The sequence below is a fragment of the Microtus oregoni genome, unplaced genomic scaffold, assembly GCF_018167655.1.
Source record: "Microtus oregoni isolate MIOR12 unplaced genomic scaffold, Mior012 000017F_ref0000208, whole genome shotgun sequence".
NCBI lineage: Eukaryota > Metazoa > Chordata > Mammalia > Rodentia > Cricetidae > Microtus > Microtus oregoni.
This window is the reverse complement of record NW_024543076.1, coordinates 30960234-30986550: the sequence shown is the minus strand read 5'-3', so window position 1 is coordinate 30986550 and position 26317 is coordinate 30960234. Positions and strand designations below refer to the sequence as shown.

General features: G+C 43.3%; 1 protein-coding gene across 1 annotated transcript in view; it reads left to right on the top strand.

The window, feature by feature from the left end:
- The window catches only part of Lactb2 (lactamase beta 2), a 36566-nt gene extending 11280 nt beyond the window's left edge, over positions 1-25286 (top strand). Inside the window, exons 4-7 of the mRNA XM_041667664.1 lie at positions 10143-10321; positions 18503-18651; positions 23113-23194; positions 24831-25286. Coding sequence (XP_041523598.1) covers positions 10143-10321; positions 18503-18651; positions 23113-23194; positions 24831-24874 — 454 coding nt within the window. The 3' untranslated portion in view covers positions 24875-25286. The remainder of the gene's footprint in view (positions 1-10142; positions 10322-18502; positions 18652-23112; positions 23195-24830) is intronic.
- The last annotated feature ends 1031 nt before the right edge of the window (positions 25287-26317 follow it).

The window sequence follows — 26317 nt, the reverse complement described above, 5'->3', positions numbered from 1 at the left end:
AGGGTCCCTTGCGATCTCAGCACATCCCTGTGCTCTGTACAAGGGATGGTACCCAGGGTCCCCTTGCGATCTCAGCACATCCCTGTGCTCTGTACAAGGGATGGTACCCAGGGTCCCCTTGCGATCTCAGCACATCCCTGTGTTCTGCACAAGGGATGGTACCCAGGGTCCCCTTTAATGTTGTCACTGCTGTTCACCTTTACCATTTCCCTGATTCCTCATCACGCTGCCTTAGATTCTGCCTGAAGTGTTTGTCAGAGGCAGTCAGATGCTCAGTGGATGAAGACATTGGGTGACAAGCTTGCTGGCCTATGTTGAGTCACTCAGACCTCATGATAGAAGGGAAAGAACTGACCCTCAAAATCTGTCCTCCCACCTCCACACACACCACACCCCCACCCAATCCCACAGATAAATAAATGAAAGTGTAATTTGAGCAGAATTAAAATGAAGCATTTGCTAGTGCTATTCCCTCTCTGTGTCTTCTGCTGCTGTTTTCTCCCTAGCCATCTCTAGGCCTTCCCCTCTCTAGTTTCTCTTGTGCCCATTTCACCTGGGCCTTTGATGATTGCCACCAGCTACAATGTCTGCTGTCCCTGCAGTTCCACCGTCAAGCCCCAGACCACTTTTCTGCTCTTAGCTCCCACTACCCCACTCGCAAGCACCATCAGCTGTATGTAAGCCTCGGGCATGTCAGAAGCCCGCCCCTCTGGCTATGTCTTCCTGTTGTCTGAGCACTGCTTCTGTCGTCAGACTTAGCTCCCCGGCACACTAGGGCAAACACGTTACTGTGAGTACCCTTCCTGAGCAGAACTCACTGCCCCTCCACTCTCTCTTACAGCTCCTACTATTTCTCCCAAGCACTGAGCAATGCCACTGGAGTTTGTGTATGAGAGCGGCATCTCCTCCGCTCTGACAGTTTGCGGTAGCAGCGTATGCCAGTTGCCATAGCAAGCTAGCTTAGAAACATAATGGTTCCAACATTAAAACAATGTCTAAGTCATTAAGTCCAGAAAAGATTCCTGATTTGTGAGTGACCTTTAAGGTGTTCAGCAGGACAGTGATTCAGGTTCCTTTGACTTGGTGACTCCTTACTCCTCTGCACTTGGCTGTCAGATCCCCACGCTTAGCTCAGAACAGTAAATACTAAAGAACACAGAGAAGATGTCTTGTGGGAGGTTTCAGGGGCCAAGGCTTCTGCTCCATGAGCTGTAACTGCAGTCATGTTCCACACCTGACTGTGTGATGCAAGGACATTAACCCCATGCCAAGGTCCAGGAATTTGTAAAAAAAAAAAAAAAAATTCCTGGTATAATTTCTATACCAGCTAGTTAGGGGTGTGTTTCTTAAAATACTCTTGCTAACACACACACACACACACACACACACACACACGAGCTGTGCTCAGTACCACGGCCTTGCCAAGCATCTCAAAGGCCCTAGTGTCTACTCCTGATGCTGCAGGAGAACAACATACAGAACAGATAGACAGGTGTTTGGCTGCATTCTCTCATAATAACAGATTTTCCGTTGCCATGACAAAACGTATGATCAGAGTGTTAGAGTGTTAGCGTTAGTCCACATGGCAAGGCACAGCTATGCCGGGAGGAACGGCTGAGTGCCTACATCCTCATCTGCAAACAGAAACAGAAAGGGCTTTACCATCTGTCCCTAAGCATATGTTTCTGTTGTTGCTTTTTGTTTTCTAAGACAGGATTTCTCTGTGTAGCCCTGAACTGCTCTGGAACTTGCTCTGTAGACCAGGCTAGCCGCAAACTTAGAGATCCATCTGCCTCTGCCTCCCAAGTGCTGGGATTAAAGGCGTGCACCACCATGCTTAGCTTAAATTTTTAAAAGCCTTTATAGTTTCAATATTTAATACTAAGGATTTGGCTACTTCTTATTTTTTGGCAAAGGGGAACTCCAACTTACAGTTATTTTATTTTCTTCAATACTATAATTTAATAGCTAATTTGTCAAAGGTCCTACAATTCTAGAGAGATGAACTTGTTGGGTTTTGCCATCGCTTCCATGTCTTTCTAGCACTTGTACAGTACTGAAGCACAGTTCCTCTTCTACATGTTACTGGTTCAATGTGTTTCTTATTCTATCCTTTAATATATTATTCACTACTGCTTTGTTTTTGTTTTTGTTTTATTTTTGTTTTGTTTTGGTTTTGAGATTCTCTGTGTAGCTTTGGTGCCTGTCCTGGAATCTCCTGTAGACCAGGGTGTCCTTGAACTCACGGATATCTGCCTGCTTCTGCCTCCCGAGTGCTGGGATTAAAGGTGTGCACCACCACCCAGCTGTCACTACTGCTTTGTAACAGTTCTAGCGAGTTGGTAATTTATTAGTCAAGTATCTCCAAAGACACAGAATAAAAATTTGTTAAAAAAAAAAATTGTTTAAAAGTCCATAGTGGAGAAGAGCAAGAGAAGCTCCAGGTAAGAGTGACAGAATTAGGGGTGAGAGCCTGTCCAGACAGGATGGAGCAGTTAGAAGGTAGGGGACAGCAGAGGGTCAAGTAAGAGTGACAGAACTCAGGGTCACATCATTACTGTGTCCAACAGAACCAACTGGTAAGCTATGCTTACTGGCCCTCTCCTCTACTCCGGATTATTGCATGCGGTCTTATTTGGGTAGTTTTCCTTGTTACCACTAATTCAACTGTGATGACATAAGTCTTCCAGGGTGTGTAATGTAGCAGGGATTTCCTCCATTACGGCTTCCAGAAGAGCCTTCCGTCTGTGCCATCTAACTCCTGGTGGGCTTCATGTCCTCTGCACTGGCTTTCCTGCAGGCCTCCAGCCACTGTCAGTGCAGACACACACACACACACACACACACACACACACACACACAATCCCACAATCACACCCACTCACTGCAGGTGACTTCCCTCTTACCTGAGCTTCCCTTCCTCTGGTTTTCTAACTTACCCCTTTCTTTTTGAAAGCTCGTGTCCAGTGGCTCCTGGAACTGGAGTGAATTGTTGAGGCCTGTGCTAGTCTTTATCATCAGACTGGTTTTGGATCTCCAGCCCCCAAATAATGACACGGAGACTTTATTAATAATGAAGCTTGGCCTTTAGCTTAGGCTTGTTCTCCGCTAGCTCTTACAACTTAAATTGACCTGTTTCTCTCTGTGTTCTGTCACATGGCTCTTTACCTCCCCTCTATTCTGTAAGTCTGACTCCCTCCATGTTTCAATGGCATCTCCAAAAGAGACCATTCTTTTGCTCCGCCAAAACAAAGGAAAACAACCAAAACAGAAACACGCGACACAAAGTCCCTACCTGTACTTCCTGGGCATCCCTTTCTCATCGTCCAGGTGCCCTCTGACTCTCTATGATTACTTTCTGTCAACTAGTTGCTAACTTGGTCTCCTGACCCAAGGTTAATTTTATTTAATTAATGCAAATGTGGACTTGGGGTTCAGTGTGATTGAATATCCCACGACAGAGACCTTCCATGTTTGACTGTGTCTTTTAAAGTGCAGCCTTAGGCTGAGATGTCACTTGTTTGCCTGGCATGCACAAGGCCTTGCAAAATTAAAATATAACTTGATTTAAGATATGCTGAATGGCCGGGCAGTGGTGGCGCACACCTTTAATCCCAACAGTCAGGAGACAGAAGCAGGCACATCTCTGTGAGTACAAGACCAGCCTGGTCTACAGAGTGAGTTCCAGGACAGCCAAAGACACACAGAGAAACCCTTTCTCAAAAACAATAAATAAAGATATGCTGGATGAGTTCTAAGTTACAGGTAGATAGAAGTAAGAAGCTTTGGTGTGTTTCTGCCCAGTGAGATGGCTACAGGCAATGCTGATGTACTGTTCAGAAAGCTAGAAGAGCCAGATGGTGGTGATGCACACCTTTAATTCCAGCACTCAGGAGCAGAGGCAGATGAGTCTCCGTGAGTTCCAAGCCAGCCTGATCTATAAAATGAGTTCCAGGATAGCCAGGACTGTTACACAGAGAAACCCTGTCTCAGAAAAAAACTAAAAAAGAAAGAAAGGAAGGAAACTAGAAGAAAGGATTTTGAACACTTTTACCATAAATTAGCAGTGTTTGTAGAAATAGATATGTTTAACCTTATTTAAACATTATATGACATAATATATGTTTTTAAACACTACATGGTATGCCATAAATAAGTACAGTTTTCATATTTTATGCCAATTCAGTTAATTAAAAATGGTTTTGTTTTTATGAGGACCCTAAGAGAGACATACATAGATCTAATCTACATGGGAAGTAGGAAAAGACAAAATCTCCTGAGTAAATTGGGAGCATGGGGACCTTGGAAGAGGGTAGAAGGGGAGGGGAGAGGAAGGGAGGGGAGCAGAGATAAATGTAGAGCTCAATAAAAGAAAGAAAAAGTTGGAAATCAAGTGGAAGGAAAAAAGGGTTTTGTTTTTAAGTTTCTTGATTGGCCGTAGTGGCATACACACCTTTAACTCCAGCACCTGAGAATCTGAGGCAGAAGAACCATTAGTTAGAGGACAGCTGAGGCTGCAAAAACAACACTGTCAGAAAAGAGACATGAGTGTGTGAGTGGATGCGTGAGTGTGTGAGTGGATGCGTGAGTGTGTGAGTGAGTGCATGAGTGGGTGTGTGAGTGAGTGAGTGAGTGAGCGAGCGGGCGGGCGGGCGTGTGAGTGAGTGAGTGAGTGAGTGAGTGAGTGAGTGAGTGAGTGTGTGAGTGAGTGAGTGAGTGGGTGGGTGAGTGAGTGTGTGAGGGAGTGGGTGGGTGAGTGAGTGTGTGAGTGAGTGAGGGAGTGGGTGGGTGAGTGAGTGAGTGTGTGAGTGAGTGCGTGAGTGGGTTTGTGAGTGAGTGAGTGAGTGAGTGAGTGAGTGAGTGTGTGAGTGAGTGAGTGGGTGTGTGAGTGAGTGAGTGAGTGAGTGAGTGTGTGAGTGAGTGAGTGGGTGGGTGAGTGAGTGAGTGGGTGAGTGGGTGTGTGAGTGAGTGAGTGGGTGGGTGAGTGAGTGGGTGAGTGGGTGTGTGAGTGGGTGAGTGAGTGAGTGAGTGAGTGGGTGTGTGAGTGAGTGAGTGGGTGGGTGAGTGAGTGAGTGGGTGAGTGGGTGTGTGAGTGGGTGAGTGAGTGAGTGAGTGAGTGAGTGAGTGAGTGGGTGAGTGGGTGAGTGAGTGAATGTGTGAGTGATTGGGTGAGTGAGTGGGTGTGTGAGTGAATGTGTGAGTGATTGGGTGAGTCAGTTTGTTTGTGGATGCAGATTAGATTCCAAGTTGAAATTGTTTCATTTTGTAGGTAAGGTTTTATTTTCTTCTACTTTCAATTTTGTATTTGATAAATATGGGCCCTTCTGAATATTGATATTTCTTGTTATCTGTTTTTTTCTGGGCATCGTGGGGGGATTTCTTCTTATCCATCTTTTCCCGAGAGTCATAGTTTTGTGCTTTAGTGCGTTTGTAGCTCTAGGTTCTGATAGGGAGAAAACTGCTCATGACCTATGTTACTGCAGACAGACTTGAAGGGGTCCGTGGAGATAGATACAGGGACCCTTCCAGTGAGGCCGTGCTGTGGAGTAGAGCACTGGGCTCCACCACAGCTTAGTAAGCACAAGTAGGGAGTGAGCCAGGGTTCTGGTAGCCACAGCAGAACACTTCTCCTGATCTGGCTCACTCAAATTAGCTTCCTCCAAGACAGAGAGGAAAACTCAGTGTCAGGCCAAGTCAGCATAGGGGAGCAGTGTCTCCTCCATCTTCTAAGGGCCCTTGGCTAGATTGGAAAATAGAATTGACAAAGACAGAGAATGACAGGGAAAAGTAGCTTTAATGTCTTTCTGAGGCACTGGGGTATTCAGAAGTAAAGGCCCAAATTAGCAGGGAACACGGCTTCTTTTTATGCTCTTTGATAGAGTAAATAGTCATAGAGAAGTGTGACCAGACAAGAGGTGACCTAGGCTTAGGGAGCTGTGCAAGGCTTGTTTGCTCAGATTCTTCAGAAGTAAGGCTGTCTGTATCTGAGCATGAAGCTAGCACCTCTCAGAGGAAAGTCAAGAACCCCTTATACGTTTGAAAACTTAGTCAAAGCAGGAAGGCATTGGGAGTTCAGAGAAACTCTCCTGTTTTCCTGTGTCTCTGATGCCCCTGCTTGGCCCACTCAGGATGCTGGAGGGACGATACGTCAGAGGAGGCTGGTACAGCCCTGTCAATGGAAGATCCTGGAGGCTGCAGAGGTGGCTCTGTGGCTAAGAGCACCAGCTGCTCTTTCAGAGGTCCCAGCACCTGCGTAATGACTCAGCCACCTGGAACGCAAGGTTAGGGGATTCTACGCTTTCCTGTGAACACTCTAGGCACTAGGCATCCATATGGTGCACATATAGATATGAAAGCACAACACTCATATACATGAAATAAATACACTTTTTAAAAGAAAAAGAAAGAACCGGGCGGTGGTGGTGCACGCCTTTAATCCCAGCACTTGGGAGGCAGAGGCAGGCGGATCTCTGTGAGTTCGAGGCCAGCCTGGTCTACAAGAGCTAGTTCCAGGACAGGCTCCAAAACCACAAAGAAACCCTGTCTCGAAAAACCAAAAAAAAAGAAAAAGAAAGAATTCATGGGAGCCTGACCAAAAGTTTTTACCAAAGGAAGAAATCTTTATCCAATTCCAAATAGGAAATACGGCTTTTGATTCTAAGAGTTTTTCTTGAAGTTGCTCCTGATTGCATCCTCTCGCCTGCTTCTTAGCTAATTTACTAGCACTCCGGGTCTTCTGTCAGAACTCCTGTGCGCATCTGCTCCATTCCCCCCTCCTGATCGCCCTCACTTTCCTTCTCCCTACACCTGGGAGGTTTGTATCTTTGCTCTCTCACTATCTTCATCTTGCTTTACAATCAGTGGGGTTTATTTTCAAAAATTTCTTTGCAGTTTCTTGCCGTTAGATTCCTTTGCTTTTTCTTACCCATTGCATGCAGTGTGTTCTGATTATCTTAGTTACCCTCTCATATCTCCTGGTTTTCTTTTTTGATGAAAACTGTAAAGCCAATTCTGAGCCCTGAGGATTGGGGATAGAGGGTTGGCAGCATGAGCCTCAAGGTGCCTAATCTAGATGAAGTGCTTTGTTGGGAACCCATCTTTGACAATGGAGCCTTTCCCAAGGTTGTAAATAACTTAGAAAAGGCTTTTTTGAGTTCTTCAGAAAGGGTAAAGACCTCACCAACAACATTATGTAAACTGATGTGGAGAGGGAATCTACCTGTGTTCAAGTAATCTTCATTTTCTTCACATACTATCTCTGCTTCCATCCGTGCCTGTTTTACACTTTTGGAAGATCGAGTCCTCTGTTAACAAGCTTAGATCACAGTCAAACTGCTCAAAGTAAGAATGGAACTTGAATAGCTGGAAAGTTCCTATTTTGGGGTTTTGTTTGGGATTCTTAGTGTTGAGGATTAAACCCAGGGCCTCACGTGGTCTACACTGAGGTATAGCCACAGCTCTGAATATTTGTTACACAGGTTTTCAATCTCTTGTTTGTCTGTCTGTTTATTTTAACCTCCTTTCCCCTTCTGCCCCCAACTTCTCCCAGATTCCTGATACCCCACATCCGTAGCTTTCAGGGACTTCTCTCAGGTGATCTAGGCTGTTCTCATCTTTCTCTGTGTGTTTAGGTCTCACCTCTCATTTCAGCATCTGCAGCTCTGGAGTTGTGGTCTTCCCGTCCATTCTTTCCCTTCCTGGGAGGCTGTGCCATTACAAAAACAAAGAAAAAACCTTTCCTGATAATCTCATTGGGGTTTAAGTAGGTAAACAGATGCAGATATACACTCTGCTATCTTTAACCAAAACCCAGCATTGAGTCCCTAAGTTTTAAATATAAATATGCAGTTATATTTTCCCTACCACCTAAATCATTCATTATTGAAAGTTTTACTTAAAATATTCCAAGAGCATAAAAATTAATCTCTAAATCAGACAGAACGGTAATGTTTCCGAAGCTAAGTAAAATTAAGTTTGAACTACATTCTTCCGCTATGAATTGCTATCTTCTGTGTCGCTATATAAAACGGAGAGGGTAGTGGAACCATCCTAGGGCAGTGTATAGGGTAAATGTGCAGTCCTTACAAGCCCCTGAAGTCAGTGCCTAAGACCAGGAAACCTATGGGCCAAGATCAGGTGCCACTAAGAGCTGAGTGCTGGGACTAGAGGGAGCCCTGTTTGTCAGGAGACTGAAGGGTGAACAAGCAAGGCAGTGTGCAGCCTATGAAATGCGAGTGTAGTTCAAGACACATGAGTGAAACAGGGAAGCCACCAATCCCAAGGATGAAATCTTTATGTGGCTGAGAAGTCAAGAGGTGCTTTGCAGAACAAACTAGTTAGACTTTTTGTTTTCTGTTCGTTTAGATATAAAACTTATGTAAATATAAATAAAGTTCTTGAACTGTTGTTTCTCATGACTTAAAGATGTCATAGTCAGTTTTGAAGTTTAAAGGGTTTTTGTTTGCAATATCAGTTATAGACAGTAATGGGTTTCATGATGACATTTTCATTTATGTATATAATGCATTTCCTACTTACCCCTTTACTATCCTCTGTCCTCTCTTGCACCCCTCCCACCCTGCTGACTCCTTTCTTCCTCCCAACTAGTCCCCCTTCCACTTCCACATCATTTATTTCTCTCGCTCTGTGTGTGTGTGTGTGTGTGTGTGTGCATATGAGTGTGCATATGCATTTCTACCAATGAATTTGATTAGGATTACTTACAAGGGCATAGATGAAGGGTTATTTAGAGCTTGGGCAATCAAACCAGTGGCTGCACTACCAAAGAAAAGCATACATCAAGTTCTACATGCCCATATTTAGAATTATTTATGGGTTCTCATGTGAATCTAAAGGCTTCTGTATCCTTGTTTCTGTATCACATTGTTTTAAATATTTTTATTGTTTACAAACACTCTTGATATTAATAGGCACCTCACCTTTATTTATTTAGGCTTTTTTAGTGAGTGTTTGCACTACATATATGTGTGGTGCTGCAGAGGTCAGAAGAGACTGTTAGATTTCCATGGAACGAGAGTTAGAGATGATTGTGAGCCACCGTGTGGGTACTGGGGACCAAACTTGGGTTCTTTACAAGAGCAACAGGCACTCCTAACTGCTAAGTCATCTCTCCAGCCTCTTACCTTACCACTTACCTTAAAAGTAAGTGGAAATATGTTGGCTGAGGTTTCTATCCCACCCGATCCCACAGCTGTTCCATCCCAAAGAAACACATAGAGGTCTACATTAATCATAAGCAGGTTGTCCTATTAGCTCAGGCTTCTTATTAACTCTTTCTCCATCTTAAATTAGCCCATGATTCATGTCTGTGTTAGCCATGTGGCTTGGTACCTTTATCAGTGAAGCATTCTCATCTTGTTTTCTCTGCATCTGGGTGATGACTGCAGACTGACCTTTCCTCTTCCCAGAATTCTCCTGTTCTCATTGCCCCACCTTTACTTCCTGCCTGGTCGCCTTGCCTATTCTTGCCGCCTGACTAGTGGTCAATCATCAGTTTATTAAAATACAAGTAACAAATCTTTGCAGGGTATCAGACCATTGTTCCACAGCAGAAACAAATACATTTAACGATGTTTCTCGTAAATTTTATATAAATACTAGTAGAGTAAATTTATTTTTGAAACTTATAGCATTGTGCCAAATATTTTTATAGAGCACTTAGGTATTTGCCTATGAATAGTATTTAATATCATAGAAAATATAATAAAGTAACGAAAACTTCAAAAGTCAGTTTTGTTTTTATTTATTAGTGAAAGAAATCGAAAAGCTGTGTTCTTACTAAAAGTACTATTTCTCAGTAATCTTAATTTTAACTTTTTTATATTTTCATCCATGTATTTCAAATTTGTTCTTATCATCTTTTTATTTATAAGACAAGAAGAAAATATGCTATTAAATTTGTACTTCTGAATAAGAAATGTGATCTAATAGGGAATATTTGTCTGTGCTCAACTTTCCATGAGGAACCTCAGAAAAAACTGGGATAATGAGATTTTTGACTTGTTGGTAGCATGTTAATGTCTTGTCTAAAGATAATAGAATTATTTACTTTGCAACCTTTTCCCCATGCCTAAGAATTCATACTTATTGTTTTGTGATTTATAACTTCTGTTTTTGACTAGAGTTATACACACTCCTGGCCACACTGATGACCACATGGCTCTATTCCTGGAAGAGGAAAATGCCATATTTTCTGGGGATTGTATCCTAGGAGAAGGAACAACGATATTTGAAGACCTCTATGATTATATGAACTCCTTGAAGAACTTATTAAAAATCAAAGCTGATATTATATATCCAGGTGAGTAGTGGTTTTTAATCTAGCAAGCCATCTTTTCACATGAGAAAGAATGTTCATTTGGCTTATCTCTGAGTTGAAATATATATAGACAACTTGAAGTTTTTGTATTAACATATGCTAAGTGTTCAAGTACTTGGTTTCAGGATGATATTTTCATGCATGTTATAAAATGTGCCTTCATCATATTTACCTGCATTACCTTCTTTTACTCCCTTTTCCCACCGTTCCTCTCCTGCAACTTTCATTTTTTGAAGATTTTATTTTTAATAATGTATATGTGTTCGAGTGTGGATTTGCACATCTTAGTGTGGTGTCTGTGGAGGTCAAAAGAGGGTCCCCTGGTGCTAGCAGGTATGAGCTTCCCAACTGGAGTTCAGGAAACTGGACCCAGGTCTTCTGTAATGGTAGTTCATGCTCTTCCCTCGGATCTGTCTCTCCAGCCACCTCATTCCTTTTTTTTTTTTAATCTTGACTACAGTTTCTTCTCCCTCCTCTCTTCCCAGTCCCTCTTCCAACCTCACTTCCTCCCACCCACCCCCAAGCCTCTCCTCCTCTGTTTCTCTCCAGAAAAGGGCAAAACTCCCATGGATATCAACCAAACATGGCATATCAAGTTGCCGTAAGACTAGACATCTCTCCTCATATTAAGGCTGGATGAGGCAACCAAGTATGAGGGAAAGGCTCCCAAAAGCAGGTAAAAAGAGTCATAGACAGCCCTGTTCCCACTGTTTGAAGTCCTACAAGAAGACCAAGCTACAGAACAGTAACATATATGCATAGGGCCTAGGTCAGTCCCATGCCAGCGCCCTAGTTGTTGCTTCAGTCCCTGTGAGCCCTATGAGCTCAGGTTAGTTGATTCTGTGAGTTTTCTTGAGATGTCCTTATCCCCTCTGGTTCCTACAATCCTTCCTCCCCCTCTTCCTCAGGATTCCCCAAGCTCCACCTAATGTAGGTCTGCATCTGTTTCCATCAGTTACTGGATAAAGGCTCTGATGACAGTTGGACTAGGCACCAGTCTATGAGTAGAGCAGAATATCATTAGGAATCATTTTACTGGCCTTTTCTTTTTTCCAGTCGTGTTTGGTTTAATCTAGATGCTAAATATGAGAGAAACGCATGATACTTGACTTTCTGAGGTTGATATAATGATCCACCCATTTTCCAGCAAATGATTTCATTCTTACGGAATAATAAGATTCTATTATATATAGATACTTTTTTTTCATTTCCTTTCATCCATCAACAGGCACCTGTGCTGATTCCAGAACTTGCTGTTGCAATTAGTGCCAAGATAAGTGGGCATTTAGGTATGCCTGCTGCATGTGACTATTCATCTCTTTGGGTAGATGCGCCGCCATGGTACATCATGTGATAGTGCTCTTTGTAACTTGGTTGGTTGTCCAGTTTGGTTTGGTAGCTTTGACAGTATTGAGGGTGGAACCCAGGGCCTTGGACATGACAAGCAAATACACTGCCTCGGAGCTATATCCCAGCTCTGGTTTTTCATTTTTTGAGGAACTACCATGCGTATTTCTAAACTGACCATACTAATTTACAGTTCCATCAGCAGTGTTTAAATGGCTCCCTCCCCATCCTTGAAGGTGTAAGTCACAGACACTCCCACACCAGTTTGGAATTATGATTAATAGAATGGTTATTTATTTAAGGGGGAAAATCTTACAGATCACCGTCCCAGACAACAGCCCTCTTCGCGAGCAGGAAGCCAGAGAGCGAGCGCAGGGCAGTGGCAGCTTTTTTAAAAGAGAGAGGGAGACCACACCCCAATGGGCTGGTATCTCAGCAGCTATTGGCTGAAGGAGCGGAAGGAGCTCCCGCAACACATCCTCGCTAGCATTTCTTATTTTTTCTCTTCTGGTAGCCATTCTGGCTCCAGGGAAGTAGGATCTCAGTGTAGTCTGGATTTGCATTCCTCTGGTGGCTGCTGATATTAAATATTCTTTCCATATATTTATTATCTGTTTGTACTTCTTCAAATTTGTCCCTCTGAGGCACTTTTAGATATGATGGTGTATGCTGCAACCCTAGTTCTTAAGGTAAGAGGATTACTATAAATTCAAGGCCATCTTCAGTCACAGATACTAAGCCAGAACAACATAAGATTTTGTCTATTCATTTTCCCACTTACTGTCAGGATCATTTGTTTTGGTGTTTGGTTATGTCTTCGTGTGTGTGTGTGTGTGTGTGTGTGTGTGTGTGTGTTAGAGAGAGAGAGAGAGAGAGAGAGAGAGAGAGAGAGAGATATGAGAAGTTGGTGGCTGGCAAAGATTCCTCCTGGTCTGTAGGCTGTCTGTTCATCATACTGATTATTTCCTTATTGGCACAGAGCTTTTTTAATCTCCCCTCTTCACAAGTCCATTGCTTGAGCTGCAGAGCCCTTTCCAGAAGCTTCTCCCCATGCCTTCCTTTGGAAGTGTTTGCCACATGTTCCGCTCTAGTAGTTTCAAAGGTTTGTGTCTTACAATGAGACCCTTGATCTATTTTGAATTTTCGTTTTTCAAGGTAAGAGACTGGGATTTTGTTTTATTCCTCAGCATGTGTGTCAGTTTCCCTCACTGTTTGCTGCAAGGTTGTATTTCCACCATTGTGTTTTGGCTCCTTAGTCAAGAATCAGGTAGCATAGCTGAGGGGGTTACTCTGGAGTCTTTCATCAGTCTGTGTACCAGTTTTGGTGCCAGAACCATACTGTTTTTGCTACGATAACTCTATATAATTTAAAATCAGATATCATGATACCATCAGCATTGCTTGGGTTTGCTTTGGCTATCTGAGGTCTTATATCAATAAATTTGATAACTGTTCTTTCTGGTTGTATAAAGGATGCTAACAGAATTTTAATGGCGATTTGCATGGAATCTCTTTATCATTTTGGGTAATAAGGCTCTTTTCACAATATTTATTCTGCCAGTCCACGTATTTGTGTCTCCCTCTGGTTATTTCTACAGTGCATCTATGACTTGAAAAGGCCCTTTCCTAGTGACTGACTTCTGCTACCTAGTCCACCTCCGAGAGATCCCACACAGGCCCAAAAGAAAGCAGCACTAGCTGGCTAGGTGTGCAGGAGACAAGCTTATGGGAGTTCATACTCAGACCACACTCTATTTCTTTCTCTTTGCTATTGACTCAGCTAAGAATTCAAACACCATATTGAATTAGAATGAAGACAGTGGACATCTGTAGCATGAATAATAAAAGCCCAGAGTCAGATATTGGGGTTCAAGCTGAAGATCAGTAAAGCAGCCAGCCACTAGAGTTCTTAACCTCTACCATGGCTGTGAGATCCTGTCCTCAGTGTGACTGTGGACTGACCGCAGACTGAGAACCTGAGTCCTGTCTCCTCCATTTTATATTCCCCTCTAGTCTGGGATTAAAGGCGTGTACCACAACCGCTTGGTCTCTATAGCTAACTAGTGTGGTTGCTGGGATTAAAGGTGTGTCCCACCACTGCCTGGCCTGTATGGCTGACTAGTGTGGTTGCTGGGATTAAAGGTGTGTGCCACCACTGCCTGGCCTGTATGGCTGACTAGTGTGACTAGCTTTGTGCTCTGATCTTCAGGCAAGCTTTATTTATTAAAACACAAATAAAATATCATTATAGACACCCTTGTCCTGTTCTTGAATTTAGAGGAAATGCTTTGTTTTTCTCCAGTCTGTACATTAGCCACTATGAATGTCATACATAGCCTTTATTGTGCTTGAGTCTGGCGCTCCTAGCCTTTATTCTTCAGAGCTGTTAGCACCAAGGAAAGCTGAATTTTGTCAGCCTTCTCTGCTTCAGATGATATGGGCATTTGATTTTTGTCTTTGATTCCATTTCTGTACAGTGTTGTGTTTGCTACTTGTATATTTTTAACCACTCTAGAATTAAATCAATTTGATCATGATAATATGGTATTTTATGGTGTTATTTAATATAGTTTGCTAGGGTTTCATTTTGTTTTAGGATTTGTGTTCTTTAAGGACATTGGCCTTTTTCCCTTTGTTGTTGGATCATTGCCCAGTAGCATCAGCAGCAAGGTAGCTCTGGGTTATTGTCCTGGGTCTGGAAGGGTTACTTCCTCTTGTGTCTTTTTATCTCTTTATCACAATATGGAGCAGTTTATGGAGGATTGTCTTAGTTAGGGTTTCTGTTGCTGTGAAGAGATACCATGACAATGGCAACTCTTCTAAAGGAAATAGTTAACTGAAGGAATTTGCTTACAGTTTCAAAGGTTCAGTCCATTATCATCATGAGGGGAGCATGGTGGCTTGCAGGCAGATGTGGTACTGTAGTAGCTGAGAGTTCAACATCCTGCAGGCAACAGGAAGTTGACTGAGACACCAGGATATCAGGGTGATATCCTAAGCATAGGAAACCTCAAAGCCCGCCCCCACAGTGACACATTTTCTCCAACAAGGCCATGCCCACTCCAACAAAAACATGCCTCTTGATAGAACTGCTCCCTGTGAGACTATAGGAACCAGTTACGTGCAGACTACCACAAGGACTGCTGGGTGCTAGTTTTAGGTGCTCTTCTGTAGTGAATTATTCACACCCTGGCTTTTCTTCCTCGAGGGCCTGCAACGTGACTTCAACTTTATTTCCGACTACACATCTGTTTGGTTGTTTCTGTCCTCTTGTTTCGACTTTGGGATATCATATGTGGCTAGAAACTGATTCATTTATTTTTGATGATCCAATTTATTAGACTAATTTACAGATTAATATGCTGTGATCTGATGTTCAGTAGGCTCCCACAGTGTGTCCTTTCTTATCTTCAATTTCATTTAACTCTTATCTCCTCCTTTTTCTTAGTTTGGTTAAGGATTTGAGAATCTTGCCCTTTTTTTTTAAAAAAAAAAAAAAAGCAGCTCTCTTGTTGGTCCTTTGTATATTTATTAATCTTGGGTTTGACTTTTCTTATTTGAAGACATAAAGGTGCTTAATTTGGTTACTTGTTCTATATCTCTGGCTTTTAATGTTTATTTACATGTGTGTATATGTGTATGTGTACACATGTTTATTTTTATTTTAATGTTTATTTATATGTGTGTATGTGTACACGTGTGTTTATTTTTATTTTAATGTTTATTTACATGTGTGTATATGTGTATGTGTACACGTATGTTTATTTTTATTTTAATGTTTATTTACATGTGTGTATATGTGTATGTGTACACGTATGTGCGTACATGGCACACATGTGGAGGTCAGAGGACAACTTTCAGAATTTGTTTCCCCTCTTCCACCGTGTGGCTCCTAGGTGTCAAGCTCTGGTCAGCATACTCAGAGGCAAGGGCTTTTACCCACTGAGCCATCCGACTGGCGCCTCTCCGATTTCTTAGTGTGGAGCTTGCATGGCTTGCATGGCTGTTGTGTGGCTTCTCATGAGATGCAGATTAATTTAGTTTGCACTCGAAATGGGAAGTTTTTAAAGGATAACTTCACAGAGTGTATAATAGGCTCGGTTGACAGTTACTTAGTCTCGGGGCTTGAAATGCGTCAGTCTGTGCTTCCCAGGCCTTAGGGTTTCTGCTGACATGTCTGCTTTTATTCTAAAAGGTTTTCCTTTGTAACATGACATGCCCTGTGCAGCTTCAGCATTCTTTAATTGATCCCAGGTCCCAGCATAGCTCCGTCTCAAATAAGCCTGCAGTGGGCCGTAGCTCTCCAACATGTGGGAACAAAGTAATAGATTGCTGCTTCGCAGTTGGTCTGCTACACAGGAGTCTCTGTCACACTGAATCCCCCACTGGATTTAAAGCCTTCAGGAACTGCGGGTTTCTCCAACAGCCGGACAGTCTGTTGACATCAGGCCTCCTGCCTCCCTTCCCTTGGGATTGCAGTTCAGCTTCTCTGCTCAGGAGCTGGGGGTGGAGCTGAAGATGGCTTCCACACCTTTGTGTTTCTTCCTGCCTCTTCAATGTCCCTGTGCCTCTCTCCTGATTCCCAGTGCTCTTCCCTTCCTCCCCCTCAGCTTAGTGGGCTCCTCGTCACCCTGACCCTTGTCCATGAAGTTAAACAGAGGAAGCTCCCAGTCACCATCTCACCTGAGAAGCCCTACCCTACTTCTTTAAATTGCACGCTTGGTTCTTTCCTGGCCGAGAGCATGTCCATTTTCTGTCAGTTTTCTTCAGCTCCACACAGCTAAATCGCTGAAACAAAACAAGATTACAAGGGAATAGGAAAGTGCTTCAGTCCCTGTTGCTTTTATTAGCCGATTTCTCTCATCAACCACAGTTTAGCTGTGAAATTTTGGGTAACACTTGCCCTCTGTACTTTAACTCACAATGTTGACATGACAGGTTTCCATGGCAACTATAAAATGGTACATTTCCACTCTCCAGAAGAAGAGCCCTGTTATATGTCAGATAGCACTGCACTGCTTGCAATATGAATGTTCTCTCCATCGTAGACGCTCAGAAAAGCCCAGCAAGAGTCCCAGAAGGGAAAGGGAGATTGGTTCATTTTCTAACTCGCTCCTAACAACAGCTGTGGAAAGAGCTGTCAGGACACTTGCATTTTCTCTTGAGTTCTGGGTGCCTAAGAAATAGTAAATGTACCATGTAGCTGGGCATGTGCGTTATTATGGCATGAGAGGAGTAGGCACCGATGGCTGCAGGAAAGGCAGAAGGCACTCCCAAGCCAGGCCAATGAGAGGCTGCCTGCAAAGGTTCTCAGATTGTTTGGATCCAGTGAACCTCCTGTATTAGTAGTAGGGAAGTTGTTCTTATGTAAACTATACTCAATCAGCATAGCTAGCGTACAGTTAAGACTGCTTCCCTGTAGGAATGATTGGGGGGAGGGGGCTTTTATAGCTATGTAGGTGATGTTTGTGCACAGCCAAAGAAACAGGCTCAAAGAGAAGGCTTCCTCCTGGGCTAAGAAGGAAACAACCATTACAAACCCAAGTCCAGTGCTCTTTGTGTGGTTCTCGGTTAGCTTGTTTTGTTTGTTTGGTTTTGGGGTTTTTGTTTTGTTCTCGAAGATTTGAAATATCCCTATTGTGGACTTCTGTACCATACTGGACTGTTTAAAGCGCAGGCGAATTTCAGTGTAACTGTATCTGGGTTGTTACAGGTTCTGAACTTGTAACATTTGCTCTATTTTCGTTCTATTCTGGGTCTTGGACACTTTTGTATTCTCCCTTTTCAGTCTTTTGTTCATAAGCTTACTACAGTGGTTAAGACAGCACCCATAGTGCTCAAAAACCGCCTAGTAGGAATCTCAGCTCCACTTCTTCTTAGCTATACAGCTGCAGGCAGGTTCTGTACCTTCCTGTGGATAGTAATAATACCTACCTCATGGATCCTTGAAAGTACACAGTACTTCGAGTACGTGGGATAATACTGTGTACCCAGTAAACACTACATATCACCTACCATTATTGTGATTACTGTTATAATGCATATACTATTGCTAAAATAGATCGTATATTTTAAGGTCCATAATAACATTATATATTTTTATTTGACATAATTCTCTAAAGGTTTTTGGGATTATGCACATTTTTTATAGTTGCCATCAAAGCTCTAGTTTTCCCCAAGCAGTCTATAATGTAGCGCTTTTTATTAGCATATATTAGTTATACATAATAATCAGTTTCATTATGACATTTTCATAAGTTTACATAATGTACTCTGAGAGGCTCCCATGTCAGAAGGCTCCCAAGCACTTGTAACAGCAGCTCCAGAGGAGTCAGTGACTCCACAAGCACACATATCCTCATACACACACCCACGCAGACATGCACATACACATAAATAATAGAACATATCTTTAAAAATATATTTTGATTATATTTACCTCCTAATACATTTCTTGTTCCCCTCCCATTCCCTTTGACCCCTTCCTCTTCCCAAAGCCTTCCCCACTCTGCTTTCAAGTCTTTGTTTGGTGATCCAATGAGTTCAATTAGGGTTGCTTACAGGAGCTTGGGGGAAAGTTGTTTGCAAGAGGGGCATTGACAGTTCACCATGGCGAGTCTCATGAGACTGCCCACCACTGAATGTTGTTGACAGCCCCTTCTGAAGGGCCTGTGCCGTAGCTTTCCAAGCAATGAGTATTTATGTACTTAATGCTTTTCAGTGCTGCATATGAATTATTCTCAAATAGAGTGAATTAGCTTTGTACTTAGTGTTTTTTATTTGGTTACAGAAACTTGTGTAATTCTTTTAATTCAGGACATGGCCCAGTCATCCACAATGCTGAAGCTAAAATTCTGGAATATATTTCTCACAGAAATAAGCGAGAAGAACAAGTTCTTACATTAATCCGTGATAACTTTGAAAAATCATTTACAGTGACTGAACTTATGAAAATGATTTACAAGGTAACTTTCTTTCATCTTATCTGTACATGACTACTGTTTACTAGGGTATTATTATTCAGTAAGCTATGTGGTAAACTTAATATATCCCAGGTGAAAACAAGTCTTTTGACTATGCAAGTAATGCTAATTGTCTTGACTTGAAACCAGTAGTTTAAGTTGAAAAATGTCCATAGATAACAAGAATCGCCATCCTGAGCCATCATTAAACCCTACTCACCTGACTCAGCAGGAGAAACTGCTCTTGAGTTCTGTAATGACACACACTGTTGTAGCCATCTTGGCTATCCGGTGTCCAAGCCTTCAGTAAATGACACAGAGTGATCTTCTAAGCAGAAACAAATAAAACAAAAAAAATCCGAGGATGATGGCAGTGGGAAGTTGTAGGCAAATGATGGAAAATGGGCATCAAAACTTTCTGCAGGGAAGAACTCCACAGCTCAGTGGTTGCCTCTAGTTGCGTCCCTGGAGCACTGTGTGGTAGTCAGGCAATGCTGCTCAGTGTCCTTACAGGTTCAGCATCTGCTGTGCAGGCAGTGGACACAGTGGCACATACATATAGTCTTGGTCCTCAGGAAGCAGAGATGGGGTACATAGTGTTGAGTTTATACGGTAGCCTGGAGATGGTAGCAGTGAGAGTAAAGGGCCTTAAACATACCGTGGACTTATGTCAAACTGTGAAATCGTACGCAGTGTACCCCATTTCAAAAAGAATGATGAGCAGATGAAAAACTCCCTTTGGCTGGGTGTAGCTCAAGAACAGAGCGTTAGCCCAGCGTTTTCAAAGCCCTGGCTCAGGATGACTAGCACTATCTGGAAAAAAGGCACTGGGAACATGAATACAGTATTTTCTTTGGGGCCAAGAGATGGGTCAGGCACTGCAGTGTTTGCTGTGCAAGTGTAAGGACCGAGGTCATCCCCAGTGGCTAAAGTTACAGCGCATGCCTGGAATCCCAGTGCCGGAAGGCAGGGGCAGGAGGATTCCTGGAGCTTGTTGCTCAGCCAGGTTAGCTGAATCAGTGAGAGACCCTTCAAAATTTTCAGCTCCTGTTCTCCTTTAAGCACCGGTGCCATAAACCGACCCTCCACCAGTGTGGTTTTCTAGATCTCAACACGTAGGATCTGAAAGTGGTCATTCCCAGATTATTGGACACCACTAGCACTCTTAGCTGGCAGTGAAGTCTTCTTGTGATCTGATCACTTCCACTCTTCCTAGGAAAGCAATCAAGGGAACCGCCCAGTGTCAACATTTAGCTTCAATATATGCACGCGTGCACATGCATGCACAGACACAGTGGACAGAACGCATCGAAATTGTGTGAAAGAGCTCATTGCCTCTCTAATACTAGTGTGTAGCCATTCTTAACTATACATTGCTATATTGAGGGTTTCCCCCAACCTAAGTACAGTCAGCAAAACTCTCTCATACCCCGTCACAGATGAATCATCCATCAAGTAATTGCTCATGCCTAAATGAAGATTGATTCTTCATTCAGGAGTATATTCCATGTATGCACAGAAGCATAGTCACCATGCTAGTGTGTGAAACACCTAATGCATGCAACAGGCATGAGATAGCCGAGTGGCTTATTCATTCAACATTTATTCTGTACTTTGTCACACACTAGAGCAGGTTCAGAAATACATAGATAACTATGGACCATTGTCTTCAAGGGGTCCAAGGATTGGCAAAAACAGACCAATTTCAGCAGGTATGGCTCTGCCATAACACTCGCCTCCACTGAGCACACTAAACATGTTAGACACTATGCAAAATGTTTTATATAGGTTGAGCATCCTTAATCCAAAATACTCTAAACCTTCAAAGGCTTCATATGTTGGAGCATTGTGAATATTCAAGTCATATTTTTTCCACACCAAACTTCAGGTTCTATACACCATATTTTAAGACACAAAAATTGAAATCAGTTTTACCTAGTGACACTGCAGAGAAATGAGTTTTGTCTAAAGAAGTAAGCATTGTCTAGGCCAGAGTAGGGCAGAGAAGAAGTCATTCTAGGTAGTGAGGGCATGTTCAGACACTAGAGCAATCGTAAGCCGCTGTGTTGGCAAAGCCAAGAAGACATGTCCCAGGAGCACAGACTGCAGATGTGGACAGACAGATGAGCATCCCAGAAGATGAGATAGGAAGAGTAGATGTGATCAGATCACAAGAAGACTTCGCTGCCAGCTAAGAGTGCTAGTGGTGCCCAATAATCTGGGAATGACCACTTTCAGATCCTGTGTGGGTAACTTACATGTTGAGATCTAGAAAACCACACTGGTGGAGGGTCGGTTTATGGCATTGGTGCTTAAAGGAAAACAGGAGCTGAAAATTCAGATTCAGTGTCACCAGTGCTTATTATTTCTGTGTGTGTTCACCGAGTGAAAAATGAAAAGGGAAACAGGATATGGGGTCCCACAGCTGTAATCCCAGAAGTCAGACGGCTGAGTGAGTTTGAGGCCAGCCTTGCAGACGGTGAGAAGCCAGATTGAACTGTCTCGAAAGATAGAGAGAGCCAATGATACAACCCTTTGTAAACACCGGGGCTTCTTTGCAAATATCAATGTTTAAGGTAAATATAGGGGAGAATATGCAAGAGGACTATAAATGCTAAGTGAAATGAAATAAAATGTGGAAAAAGCTGTCTTCGAAAAAGAGAAACAAGCCAGTCCAGTGAGGGTACAGTGAGTGAGACAAAGCCATTGAATTTTGACCGAGATAATCTGATAGTCTTGTCAAACAAGATCAGGGAGCTGAGAAACAGCATTCTGGTTCCATCCCATTGCTGTGGCGAGTCACTCTGACACAGCCGCTTGTGAAGAGAAGGATTTATGTGCTGTATCCTTGCAGGTCACAGCCCATCACTCAGGGGAGTCAGGGTGAGAACTCAAGGTGGGAACCGTGGAGGAACTGCTGTAGCTCATGTTCTAGCTTTATATAACCCAGACCCGACCATGGAGGAACTGCTTTAGCTAATGTTCTAGTTTTATATCACCCAGACCCCACCATGGAGGAACTGCTTTAGCTAATGTTTTATAAAACCCAGACCCGACCATGGAGGAACTGCTTTAGCTAATGTTCTAGTTTTATATCACCCAGACCCCACCATGGAGGAACTGCTTTAGCTAATGTTTTATAAAACCCAGACCCCACCATGGAGGAACTGCTTTAGCTCATGTTCTAGTTTTATAAAACCCAGACCCCACCATGGAGGAACTGCTTTAGCTCATGTTCTAGTTTTATATAACCCAGACCCCACCATGGAGGAACTGCTTTAGCTCATGTTCTAGTTTTATATAACCCAGACCCCACCATGGAGGAACTGCTTTAGCTAATGTTTTATAAAACCCAGACCCCACCATGGAGGAACTGCTTTAGCTAATGTTTTATATAACCCAGACCCCACCATGGAGGAACTGCTTTAGCTAATGTTTTGTATCACCCAGACCCCACCATGGAGGAACTGCTTTAGCTAATGTTTTATATAACCCAGACCCCACCATGGAGGAACTGCTTTAGCTCATGTTCTAGTTTTATATAACCCAGGCCCCACCTGCCTAGGGATGGGACTGCCCACAGTAGGCTGGACCCTTCCAGGTCAATTGATAATGAAGAACAGGCCCCCACAGACACGCCTATGGAACAGTCTGATCTAGGCAGTTCCTCACCTGAGGCTCTCTGGTCAGATGCCTGTGGGCTGTGTCGCGAAAATGATTAAGCTAACTAGGACACAGAGATAGTCAGAGAAAATTGACTTCATAATTACAATCCTTACTTAAAGAATAAAGTACATTTTCTCTTTATTCAAATGGCATGTCAATATTACATTATTATTTTAGCAAGAGTAACAGGAAACCGTGAGTCATAAGGTACAAAGATATTATCATAATACTGAAAAAAGTATAAAGCATATTCAAAACTATTTGAATACTAAGAATAATTCTGATACTTATAAATATCATTTATAAATATTAATGAGTTTCTACTGTGTGTCCGTATGCTACACACTAGAAATTCGGTAGTGAACAAAATAAGGCACTGCTATTGTTTTTATGGCATTTAATCTCTTTTATCTGTAGAAATATAAAAGGATCATCTAAAGCAAGAACATTTGCAAGATAGAACTGGTTTAGGTTGGTATGGTTTGTTTTTATCTGATTTTGCTTTTTTGAGACAGGGTCTCACGCCAGCTAGCTGGCTTCACAAAGTAGCCAAGTCTGACCTTGAACCTTTGGCTGCCCTGCCCCCACCGCTGAGTGCTGGGAGGTTACCTGTTTAGGTGGTGCTGGGACTGGACCTGGGTTTTGAGTCTGGTAGGAAAGCTCAGCCGAGCCACATCCTTGACCTCAGTTAGCGCTAGGTTAAACTTTCTTTTCTGTTGTGTGTGTGTTGTTTAAAGATTCCAGACAACTAAGTGTCCTTCAGAAATGAGACTCCCATGCATCCCTGTTTCATTTCAGAATGTTCCAGAGAATTTACAGAAGATGGCAGAGCATAATCTCCTGCTTCATCTGAGGAAACTAGAGAGAGAAGGGAAAATATGTATGTATGCTTCTGAGTATTAACGCGTTTACTACTGGCATTCAGACATTTCTGCAGGTGCATGAGTTTCATCTTAAAACAGCAGCCCCTGAGTCCTCCCATAAGTGTCCCTAAGTCCTCCCGTAGTGTCCCTGATTCCCCCCGTAGTGTCCCTGAGTCCTCCCGTAGTGTCCCTGAGTCCTCCCATAGTGCCCCTGAGTCCTCCCGTAAGTGTCCCTGATTCCCCCCGTAGTGTCCCTGAGTCCTCCCATAGTGTCCCTGAGTCCTCCCGTAGTGTCCCTGATTCCCCCCGTAGTGTCCCTGAGTCCTCCCGTAGTGTCCCTGAGTCCTCCCGTAGTGTCCCTGAGTCCTCCCGTAGTGTCCCTGAGTCCTCCCATAGTGCCCCTGAGTCCTCCCGTAGTGTCCCTGAGTCCTCCCGTAAGTGTCCCTGATTCCCCCCGTAGTGCCCCTGAGTCCTCCCGTAAGTGTCCCTGAGTCCTCCCATAGTGTCCCTGAGTCCTCCCATAGTGCCCCTGAGTCCTCCCGTAAGTGTCCCTGAGTCCTCCCGTAGTGTCCCTGATTCCCCCCGTAGTGTCCCTGATTCCCCCCGTAGTGTCCCTGAGTCCCCCCATAGTGCCCCTGAGTCCTCCCATAGTGCCCCTGAGTCCTCCCATAGTGCCCCTGAGTCCTCCCATAGTGCCCCTGAGTCCTCCCGTAGTGTCCCTGAGTCCTCCCATAGTGCCCCTGAGTCCTCCCGTAAGTGTCCTTGAGTCCTCCCGTAAGTGTCCCTGAGTCCTCCCGTAAGTGTCCCTGAGTCCTCCCGTAAGTGTCCCTGAGTCCTCCTGTAGTGTCCCTGAGTCCTCCTGTAAGTGCCCCTGAGTCCTCCCGTAAGTGTCCCTGAGTCCTCCCGTAAGTGTCCCTGAGTCCTCCCGTAAGTGTCCCTGAGTCCTCCCGTAAGTGTCCTTGAGTCCTCCCGTAAGTGTCCCTGAGTCCTCCCATAGTGCCCCTGAGTCCTCCCATAGTGCCCCTGAGTCCTCCCATAGTGCCCCTGAGTCCTCCTGTAGTGTCCCTGAGTCCTCCCATAGTGCCCCTGAGTCCTCCCGTAGTGTCCCTGAGTCCTCCCGTAAGTGTCCCTGAGTCCTCCCGTAAGTGTCCCTGAGTTCTCCCATAAGTGTCCCTGAGTCCTCCCGTAAATGTCCCTGAGTTCTCCCGTAGTGTCCCTGAGTTCTCCCGTAGTGTCACCTTCAGGGGACAGGACTCAAGAGGATCCAGTCCCTCCTGCCCTCACGGTATCATGGCTGCGCACCAGGAGGATGGCCTCTTCTAGACATGTGGGACACCTGAAAACAGGCACAGGTCTTAAGTGTTAGTAAGAATAGTGACATCAGAGATAGTAAAGCGTCCTATAATTATTTCCTTATGGTAATTAATTTGTCAAATCAGGCATTCGTATAAATGTTTAGTCCTTAAAATTGAGAAGTCCGCCCAAGCTTGAATGTTGTTGAAAGCCTCAGTCATGCTTACATACAAGAAGAAACTCACATTATAGTCATCAACAAAATTCCGTTAAAGAATGTGTATCTCTCATTACAAAATAATTGAAAGCCCAGTTGGGCATACTTAGCTTTTGTTTTTCTTTCCGGTTTTCTTTCTGCAGTTCACACCACAGAGCCTGGCAAGAAGTGGAGAGCTGTCCTTTAGTGTCAGGCGGCGAAGCTGGCTTGCTTGCTGGTAGAGGGTGGTATGTTCTTTTAGCTGTAGATTATTCATAGAGAATATCGAATGTGGGACTTTAAATAACCCTCGATATCTTTCTAAAGTATGTAAATTATATTGTACATCTGTAGGGCAGGTTATTGATGTAATCTTGGCCTTGGAACATTTTACTGAATCTAGCACTTTGTCAATTTCCTATGCATTAAGTAAAATGGTTACTTAAGAATAATAAAATTTGCACAGTTCAAAGTAGTTACTACTTGAGTTTGGATATGTATTAGCATTTGTCAGCAGCACAGATGTCTGCATACTCCTTTTCTTCAACCCTGTCTATACCTTATACATACCAAGTTTATTTCATGTTTTTACCAATTACATCATTTCGGTATTGATTCTACAGCTCTGTGTTATGTTTGTTTTCTTACGATGGCATCCATTAATGATTCATAAGTTTATCATTGAAAAAATATTAAATATACCAACTTGAAATACTATGTGATTAATAATTATTTTTAAAGATTTATTTATCTTTATTTTATATGTATGGGTATTTTGCCTGCATGGGTGTCGGTGTGTTACATGCATACAGTGTGCACAGAGGCCAGAAGAGGGCATCGGAGCCCCTGGAACTGGAGTTCCAGATGTTGTTAGCTACCATGAGGGTGTTGGGAACCACACCGCATTCCTCTGCAAGACTAGCCAGTGCTCTGAAATGCTGAGCCATCTCTCCAGACCCTGAATAATTATTTTTGTAATTCATTAGTACAACCAACCAACATGCTTTGCACGTTTAGATTTTAGTACAGAAATACTCGTCAGTTTATATATAAGTTATATATCAAAGTGTTTTCTTTTCACTAGAAAAATATCAATAACATTCTTAAGTAATGGTTAGATTAGCAGTGGTGTGTAGTAATGTCCTACAAATTGAAACATTCCGTTCTGGGGGGAGGTTCCTAAGACTCTGGAAGTAAATTAAATTTACAGGGCTCAGGAAGTAAATAACTTGCGAGTCTCAGGAGTTTCCTGAAATTTTAATTCACTAAGTCCCTCCCCAAGGTTATCTAAGCAATAATGATGGCTGGGGAGAAGGAGCTTTGTGGCCACTTGGGCTCCCTCCAAGCCATGCAGGGGAGCTGCAGGAATGCAGCCTTCATGAGCCAGCACACCTGCTAGAGTGGGCTCTTCAGTCCTGCAGCTGCCTCTGGGTCAGCCACCTGCCTAAAGGGAACTTCACCACATACTGGAAGTAACCCGTTAAACTCAGTGTTCACTGAGCGAGGCTTCCGTAAATCGGTTCTCTTGTCTGCCTTTCTCTTCTGTTCTGAATAGACTTCTCATCTTCACGGAAAACCCTGTGCAGTACGATATGGTTCAGCAATGCTTAATCTCCCAATACAGATGCAAGCTATAATACTAAAATAAGTT